Raw genomic sequence first — 10,194 nt, 5'->3', positions numbered from 1 at the left:
ATGGAAAGACATCAGCAAACTCACACACCACTGGCAAGTCCGTCAATGATGGACTCGATTTCAGTAAATCCACTGAATAAACAAGGAATCCATCCGCTCCTTTCTGCAATAATCGAGTCATATTCATAGCAGATATCAAAGGAATTCTGGCTCGAGAACTCTTACCGTAAAATTTCCACTCCTCAGCCATCTCAGGTCTGAATCTCACTATCTTGTGGAAACAATCAACTGTAGCTCTGTACTTGGTCAACATATTGATACCGATAATATAATCAAAATCAGACAACCCAAGTACAATGCAGTCTAAATCAAGCTCATGCCCATCATACTGCAGTATACAAGATCTAACAGACTTCACTGATATCAAACTTGTCCCAGCGGAGAGGAGAGACACTATCGCAGACAATGACTCAATAGGCAATGCATGACTCAATGCAAATCGGTCAGAAATAAATGTATGCGATGCACCAGTATCAATCAATACATAATCAGGATAACCAGAAATAGAACAGTTACCTGCAACAACATCGTCAGGTGCGTCCTGTGCCTGCTCCTCAGTCAGTGCAAATACTCTGGCCTGCTGTCTCGGAGGCTGGCTAACAGTCTATCTTCCTCCTGACCTCTGCTGTGACTGGGCTGGTGCTGGCTGGAAAGAGTGAACGGCAGATGGTCGTCTACCAGTCTGAGCTACTGATCCAGATGACTCGGCACCATGAGATCTCTGAGTATCTCTCTGGGGACAAACTCTAGCAAAATGTCCCTGATGTCTACAAATACGGCAACTGCCAAACACTCCTCGACACTGCTCTGTGGAATGTCTCCCTCCACAAGTGCTGCAATAAGCTCCTGTATAACTCTGGCTCTGGGCAGTCTGTCGTGAGCCACTAGAACTGGATGAACTGCTTCTAGATCTCTTGAACTATTTCACTCTAGCTTTCAACTGATCTTTCCTTCCACTACTGCTACTGCCACTCTCAAATATAGGTGTAGGTTGTTGTGGTATCGGTGCTGGGGCAACATACGAAGCTCCTCTCTGTCTAATTAGACCGGCTTCTGCTCTCTTTGCTCTGTTCAGAGCATCAGCAAAGTTGTTCGGTCGTCAGGTGTTCACCAATGTAAATATATCCGGATTCAGGCAATTGATGAACTGATCAGCAACAGCTTCTTCATTCTCGGCCACATGTGGAGAAAATCGTAGCAATGTAGAGAACTTGGCCACATATTCTTCAATGTTCAGTTGACCCTGTCTCAAGTTTGCAAACTCGGCTCCCTTATCCTTCCTGTACAACACTGGAAAGAACCTCTGATAAAATTCAGTTCTAAACACATTCCAGGTAATAACAGTACCTCGATGCTCCAAAGCCCTCTTTGTCGTAATCCACCAGTTCTTTGCAATATCATGTAACTGGTGCCCTATCAGTTTCACTCTCCGCTCATCAGTATAATCTAAGGACTCGAACAACATCTCAATGTCGTCCAGCCAACTCTCACAATCCACTGCTATCTCAGTACCTTTCAGTGTAGGTGGATGAAATGACGGAAATCTCTTCAACATTGTTTCCATTGGGGTTGCTGTCACATACATTGGAGGATTCGAAGTGCTACCATGTTCCGGTACTCTTCTAGGAGGCATATCTGATTACAAAAATGGTTAGCAACAAATACAACAAATCTGTTTCAGTCCTCCTCCGATCATCTTATTGCTGATCCAGAATCGACTCTGATTCATTTTCAATAACACATGTTTTCAAATCAATTCAGATAAACATGCATTATAAAGCAGTAATACATGCTAGCAATCACAAGCAGGAAAGAAAACTCAATCTATCCCGCTCACTAGCTTCTATCTCAATCTAGAGGATCTATCGCTCTGATACCACCTGTTGTGGGGACCCGGACGCTAATCATACTCTTAATCATCATTAGGACAATTTAATCAATTATAATAAATATGATCTAATTTTTTTTTTAAATGCGGAATGTAATGGGATTCAATCTAAGATACATATCAGTATTAAAGTAAAAGTCTTGTACTATATATACAATCATTCAAACTAAGGTTTAACAACTAAATGTCAAGTGTTCAAACACTATCTCTAATCCAAGTCCGTAGTCTCCACTCTAATCACGATCTACCTTCATCTCCTTGACCTTGAACCTGTCCCACCTGTTGCCCTGCACACATATAAACACGACAACAGCCGGATAACTCCGGTGAGAAATATAATCCCAATATAAATCAACGAAACATGAAATCATATAAACAATGTAAAAGCATGTAACATATATCAGTAACATGTATCAAAATCAGAAACATAATTAATATAAAATCATTAATCAAACTCATGACTCCACGTCTCAGATTAGACTCAATCCTAGTCTAGGGATCCCGGTTTCCAGACGTTGGCATTCCTATATCGAACATCAGTAATAGAAGAAACTCCAATTCTATCCACTTCGATATAACCAAACATCCGGTGTCTTAACCTATCCGTCACAGACTGTGGCACTATCGCTAATTCACTATCTTGTGACAATGTGCAATGTGCCAGTGACGATTCTATCACTATCGGCACTTATGCCACAAGATGACTCGTCTAATACATTTTCTAATACATGCTTCTATAAATCAATAGAACAAGCATATCAATATAAATAATAACAATAAGTATGTGATTTAGGGAAAATCAAGTATATCCTACTCGATTCGTTCTCCCGGTACCACATTGACTTATACCTTTCTTTCGTAGTCTCGGTCTGAAACAATATAAGTTCTGAATGCAAGACTGTCTCTGTCAATCTGAAATGACATATCGAGAATAATAATATCAACATTCCATTACCAATTCAATACTGAATCTGATTAATCTGAATTTATTTCAAATTGAACGGCATAACGGCATAATCCCGATATCCCCGTCAATACAATATCAACAGATATCAATTACAAATCATAACACATATCCAATACAATCTGTAATCAATCCATAATCCAAATATGTCCAATATCAATTGATATATTCTGAAAAATCATAACAATTCCATAATCAACCTGTTATTTGATCTGACTTCGATTCTACGATGTCTAATATTTCCAGAACACATAATAATGATCAAATAATAATTCTTCCAACATCATAATTTCAAATGATAACATAACCTAATAAAACTTACGTCCAGTTGTAGTTATCGATGAGAGGAGCACAGAACTGTGTTCGGATTCAAATTCTGATAAACGGATCTTGCACAATAAATTTCTAGGCTTTGAGATAATTTGAGAGAATAGCTATGAAATTCGTTCGGTTCTTGCTGGAGTATGAAGAAAGAAATGATATTTGACATATCAAGTTGCATAAGAAAGCCAAGTGTCCCATTCAATCCAATTAATTACACTTTAGCCCCTGAAACTTCACTATTTGCAATTTGGTCCTCACAATTTTTTTAATTCAATTTCAATCCTCAACATTCCAAAATCATAAATTAAATAATCTCGGATTAAAATGATAAAATCTCGGGTCTTACATTCTATCTAATTGAATTGAAATCTCGGGTCTTACATTCTATCTAAATGAATTGAAATTGTTCAATTATTTTAGGCATTATAGACGAAGTTATAAAAACGCAACGTTCTTTGTCATAGTTCCATTTTTTTAGTTAATTTATTCTAAATAATAAATATAAATTTTTTATTGTACGTATTAAATTGAGATTATTTCATACATGGGAAAACAACTTTTTTGGTCCGTGAACATTTAAAATTTTAGGTTTATGTCTACTTATTTTCAAATTTTGGTTTTGGTGTAATGATTTTGATGTACTTTTTTGCATCCAATCATATTTCTCGGAAAACTGATATTAAGCTTACATGAAATCAAAAATTATTGACTTGTTCGATTCACATCAACAACTAGCCACGATGCTACTATTTTTCGAAACCTGTCATTCTTCTTCAATAATATTTAATTAAGTTTAAATAATATTTAATTAAGTTTAATTTTATCATTTTCGATAGATACAATATTGTGAGACATGGTTTGATTCGTATGATATAATACAAAAATGATATATGATATTTTATATGATTTTAAATTTTTTGATTATTTTTGTTAATTATATTATATTTACTAAAATGTTCTAATCAAATATTAATTAGTAATATATTTTTAAAATGACGGAATAAAAAATAAAGTTTCTAGAATTAATTTATTGAAAAATAATAAATAAAATTAAAATGTTATATGTAATATTAAATTTTAACTATTTTCCGAAAAAAAATAAAATATCAATTAATATTATATAAAATAATAAAAATTTAAGAATAACATAAATATGTATTAACTCTGATAATTAAAATAGTAATACAAATTTAAATATTAAATATCGGAAAGTAGTGAATATAATTTTACGGTTCAAAATAATATGATAATAATTAAAATATAATTAATAATAATTAAATTAGTTATAATATTAGTCAAATTACAAATTATATTTAAATATTATTAAATTTTTTGAATTTATAATTATTTTAAATTTTAGAATATATAAAAAAAATTAAATCAATCAAATATCATTATTCCGTCTAGGAGTGTCAAAATCAAACATGACCCATCAACCCAACACGGTTCAATTCGAAAAAAATCAGGTTTGTGTTTGGGGTTTTCAAGTTCGGGTTGAACCCGATAGCTAACCCGAAAAAAATGATCGAGTTGGGTTGAGTTAAGGTGAACCCGAGTTGATCCGAAAATTTTAATTTTTATTTTAAAAAAGTATAATTAATAAATATTCCCTATATTTTTATATATTATATGTCTGAAAAAATATTTATTGTATATTTATATAATAAATATTCATAATTTAATATTTATTTTGAATATTTTTTATTTTTTAAACAATTTTTGTTTGATAAAAAGACTTTATTTTTCTACAATTAGACTTTCAAATTTAAATAATATATATGAAGGAGATTTTATTACTATGTGTTTAAATTAAAATATTATTATTATTATTATTTGAATTTTATTTAATTTTCTTTTAAAAAAATTCAAAATCGAGTTACTCGGTTTGATCGGGTTCAGGTTCGGATTGAGAGTTTTCGTGTTGGCTCGGGTTCGGGTATGTGCGTACCGAACGATGCTGCTCTTATTAATTTAGTTTGATTTTGAAAATTACTGAATATTGAAAAAATTGATGAGCGAGCAGGGCTGAAAATGGTCCCCTAAACACGTGACCCCCACTCCCTCCCCAGCTCTCGTGATCCGAGCCCCTCCGTTGCCCACATGTACGGGTTTCCTTGTTCCTGCCCCAGGGCCTCCCCATGCATTTATTATATGCACACACATCCCTCCGATCCACCTCTCCGCTCCACAATTTCAGGACACTAAATATATATACATCCCACATTCTATAGCCTTCGACGTGCAGAAATGAAGGAATATATTCTGGAAAAAAAAAGAAAGAAATACATGCACGGCATGCGGCGGCGTAGATCGGTTGTGAGCTTTTCGGCCAAGTTACCGGACGATGTTTGCTGCGAGGCGTTCCGAGACTGCGTATGCGCGGTGAAGTATTCGGCCGATCCATTCTCGGAGATCAGGGAATCCATAGTTGAGATGATAGAGAATGTGGGGATAGAGGACTGGAAGCAGATGGAGGAGTTGGTTTACTGTTATATCGTTCTTAATTCTGCAGAGGTTCACCATCTTATAGGAGATGCTTTCCTTAGTTTATGCTGCTGTATATACCCACAATATTCACATTTTGCATGATAATTATAAAAGTACCTTTAAATCCAATTAAATCTATTTTATTTTTCTTATTCTCTGTTTAATTGTGTGAAAAATTCCAGCTTTGTTAAATTATATTCATATAATTGTGATTTTGGTTATCAAATTTCAATTTTAGTCTTGTATCTTTTAATAATAATTTCTGTCATTTCTCATAAAGCCGAAGAATATTGGTGTAGAACTGCATATATCATCATTTGGAGAAATTACTAAAATCATAAACAAAAAAAATAAATTGCAGATTAAGATTGAAGTTTAACATAAAATTCGAAACCATGATGTTGTATCATCATGTAGATTAAGACAATCCAACAACTACCACCACAAGATATAAATGCACTTGGAACCATTTGTGTTTAGAAAATAAAATGCCAGCTTTATTACAAACATTAATTTTTTAAAAATATATAATGCATTTTTATTTAGCTTTCATTTCTATAATTTTTTTTTACATATTTTTTAAATTTATTCAAATTTTTTCATTTGCATTTTTAAATTTTTTATTAATCTTATATAAATTTTCAGACATTCGTATTATAAAAAATTTATTTTTTATCAAAATATTCAAAATGTAATAATAATTATATAAATACATTATCGATGGTGTGAGTACCAGAATTTAAATAATTAGAAAAGATAAATGTTATATAGGCTAAGGATAATTGTTGTCATTTTACAAAATTAAGTTTGAAAACAATTTTTCTCCAAACGCTCAAATTTTAGTTTAAATTAGTTTTAAACTTTTATTTCCAAACACTTTCTACTTTTGCTTCTCACTCACTTCAAAATAATCTTTAGAAGAATCACTTTAAAATAAGCAAAAACTCTCTAAACACTCTCTATATTCATCAACAAAATTCTTTCTTAATTTATTATTATTATTATCGTCGTCGTCGTCGTCATTTTTAAGAATTCTTTCTTAATTTCTTATTATTCATTCAAGCCCAAAAATCTAACTCACGAAAAGTTTGTTTGATGTGTAAGAATTATAAATACACAAGCCGCAGGAGTTCAAACTGAGAACTCCACTGGGACACACAGAAACTATAAACAAATGTAGAATCAACAAAATTAACTTAGTATGGCCAGAGCAAGTTCATATTTGACTAGCATGGTTTGCAAGATATTAACTTAGCTCTGCAGATTTACTTAATTCAAATAAAAAATAGCGGTTGAAGGTTCCATAATAATAATAATAATAATAATAATAATTACATTTGTAACTAATAAGATTCACATCTTTCCGTTTTATCGAAATTTATATTTAGTATTATTGTCGTAACTCAAACTTTTAAACGATAAACATTAGTCGAAATATTACGTTTAAAAAACTTTCATTACTCAACAAGAGCTCCATCTATTCAAAATTCTTCAAAACGCAAACTCAGATATCATGGATCGATTTTATTTATTTTTTGTGTTGATAATGATTTATTTGTAAGTCATAATAATTGATGAGTTCCTCAAAACATAATAGAATTGAAAACGGATTGTGTGTGCACATATATAAATTATATAATATATAAATTTTCGATTTAAAATAACAAAAATACAATCTCCAAAATTTGGAAAACACTTGATTTTATCCTTGAATTAGTTATTCATAAAAGTGTGAACCGAACAAGTATTGTCGGGCTTACATGATGCCCGTAATTTGATTTTATTAGAGAACGTTATTGGCCCAATATTTAGCCCACAAAAAATCTAGGGCTTCAAGCCAACTGGGTATAAAATTTCTCCCGAGGGTTTCCCTACTTCCGCCATTTCCCCACTTCACGCAGTGAGTCGAGAGACGGAAGAAAACACTCGCGGAAGATGAAGACAATCCTCTCCTCCGACTCCATGGATATCCCAGAAGGTGTGAAGATCAAGGTGAAGGCCAAAATGATCGAGGTTGAAGGCCCCAGGGGGAAGCTCTCCCGCAACTTCAAGCATTTGAACCTCGATTTTGAGCTTATTACCGATGAGGCCACTGGCAAGAAGAAGCTCAAGATTGACGCTTGGTTCGGATCGCGGAAGACCTCCGCCTCTATCCGCACCGCCCTCAGCCACGTCTCCAATCTGATTAAGGGTGTCACCGTTGGATACCGCTACAAGATGCGTTTCGTTTACGCTCACTTTCCCATCAACGCCTCCATCACCAACACCGGGAAGTCCATTGAGATCCGTAATTTCCTCGGAGAGAAGAAGGCATGTCGTTTTTCGTGCATCGTTTATGATTATTTTATGTTCGCTTGTGAAATTTTTTGTTTCTTCTGGTGATGAGTTTGACTTTATTCGGTAATGTTTTTCTATGGTTGTATGTCTGGATATGTGGTGTGTTATTGCATTTAGTTGTTCGAAGGGTTTTGATTGGATCAACGGGTGAGTGTCTTGGTTATTTGCTCTCTGTTTCTGTTCGTTAGTGGTCGATTTCAGCAATCTTTGGAATTTAGCCAGGTTCATGGTTTACTAAGAGTATAATGTAGGTTCTTCTTGAACTGTTGGTTCGATTAAAAGTGTTATTTCCTGGTTTTTAATGTTCAAATGATATTTTTTTGTCAGAATTGTTGTGATTTGCCTAAAGTTGAGTATCGGTTTCAACTTTGAGGATGTGTGTTTAATCATTTTAGCTGGAAAACGTGTTATAGTTCATTATGTTGCCATGTGCTGGGTAGAGTTCTTTTTATAATTATACATTTGGATTCTATTTTTTGGATTTGATCTCTGCTATCTTTGGAATTATGTTTGCTGTAGAGGAACCTTGATATGTATTTAATTCGTATAACTTATAATGTGTAGAAAACTATAGCATTGATTGAATGAAACATTTGAATTGATTCTCCGTTTGAAATACTTTACCAATGTTCTGAATTTATCATATGTATCATTTTCACGAGTGTGAATAAGTGATACGTACTTGTTCTATTTCTGTATTACAGCAAGTAATTGGTTATTCTTGAATTCCTATTACTTGTTCTTGGTGCGCACTGCTTAGATTACAGGGTACCTTTCTGGTAGTTTATTTGTGTATTTATTGGCTTTTTATTGCTGAATCTATGCCAAGTTGGGGCCTGGGCCAGTCTTTACATTTTCCTTTTATTATTTACACCAGGTGAGGAAGGTGGATATGCTTGAAGGGGTTTCAATTGTGCGATCTGAAAAAGTAAAGGATGAATTGGTTCTGGATGGGAATGACATTGAGCTTGTTTCTAGATCTGCAGCCTTGATAAACCAGGTACACGAAGAATCTTTTTCTACGAACTTAAATTTGTTTGGTTATACACGTGAATATGATAATTCTTTCCTCTAATATTATATATCTGTTTGGGTTTGGATGAAGTACTTTATTTTGCCTGCTTCTCACGCCTTAACCTGAGACTGGTGTTTGTGTTTATTGGACAGAAATGTCATGTGAAGAACAAGGATATCCGGAAATTCCTCGACGGTATCTATGTTAGTGAGAAGGGAGCCATTGCTGAGGAAGAATGAGTAGTTAAGGCATAGGATTACCCTTTGGATCGATTCCTTTTTTTTTCTTGGGCTTGTTTTTAATTTAATGCTTGTTTGAGTATTTCCTTTGGACATTTTTTTGAAGACGGATTTACGTAGTTTTGTATCAAGAAATGCCTTTTGGCATGGTTGATTTGCCCCAAGCAGTAATGAACCCTTGAAATTACTAGCATAGGTCGTGTGATTTGTGTTTCGAGTAAAGTATATTAGTTCGACTAAATAGTGTTAGGGTGCGTTTGGACTTCGGGTTTGCAGCTTTGAAATCCAAGACCCAAAATCCATTGCATTTATTTGGCCGAAAATAAGATCATGAATAGAAGTCCATATATAGTTTGATTTAATATGTCTTTGACATGTTTAAGTTTGTATTTGAAATCCAAAATTTGCCAATTTAATTACTCATTTTAAAAAAATTATTCATCCATTGGAAGGAACTAATTTTAGTTCGTTACATGATGATATTTAACAACTAAAAGTAGGATTCGAAGTGATTTGTGAATGAGCACTTCAAGGTTGGTGAATCATTAGGATGAAACCCCGCAGGAGCCTTTAAATATGTCGAACACACTAAGTTTGTTAATATTTGATAGAATAATTTACGATTATTACAAATCAATATAATATAATTGTCATTCGATGTTAAACACCAATCTCTCCATGATATATTAGTAATATCTTTGTATACTAAACTCTGACTATAAATTAAGTCTACTTACACAATTGCTCATACCATGTTGTGCGCTATAGATGATCCATAAAATCAATTTCATTACGTTGTGCAATGCAAGACGATAATTTTTTATGGATTACGAAATAAAAGAAAAATTGGTCGTTCAATTTCACCAGACGAAGGATAAAAAATCAAGTAAAATATCATCAAAATATTTATTTAATGAATTAAGAGAGAATATTTTAAAAA

General features: G+C 33.3%; 1 protein-coding gene across 1 annotated transcript; it reads left to right on the top strand.

Annotated features, from left to right (window-relative positions):
* Positions 1-7,535: 7,535 nt before the first annotated feature.
* On the top strand, positions 7,536-9,447 carry LOC140816910 (large ribosomal subunit protein uL6-like). The gene is made up of 3 exons (XM_073176407.1): positions 7,536-7,973; positions 8,878-9,000; positions 9,168-9,447. The coding sequence occupies exons 1-3, from the start codon at positions 7,599-7,601 to the stop codon at positions 9,252-9,254; spliced, it is 585 nt and encodes a 194-aa protein (XP_073032508.1). The 5' UTR covers positions 7,536-7,598; the 3' UTR covers positions 9,255-9,447.
* Positions 9,448-10,194: the final 747 nt, after the last annotated feature.

The sequence above is a fragment of the Primulina eburnea genome, chromosome 16, assembly GCF_022965805.1.
Source record: "Primulina eburnea isolate SZY01 chromosome 16, ASM2296580v1, whole genome shotgun sequence".
NCBI lineage: Eukaryota > Viridiplantae > Streptophyta > Magnoliopsida > Lamiales > Gesneriaceae > Primulina > Primulina eburnea.
Note: the sequence above shows the minus strand (reverse complement) of the source record. Positions and strands in the feature narration are given on the sequence as shown.

Excerpts from the sequence above, each read along its gene's own strand:
- LOC140816910 (XM_073176407.1), top strand. The coding sequence starts at position 7,599 with ATGAAGACAATCCTCTCCTCCGACTCCATGGATATCCCAGAAGGTGTG. Across the intron at positions 7,974-8,877 it reads ATTTCCTCGGAGAGAAGAAG|GTGAGGAAGGTGGATATGCT; the intron begins GCATGTCGTTTT and ends TATTTACACCAG. Across the intron at positions 9,001-9,167 it reads CTGCAGCCTTGATAAACCAG|AAATGTCATGTGAAGAACAA; the intron begins GTACACGAAGAA and ends TTTATTGGACAG.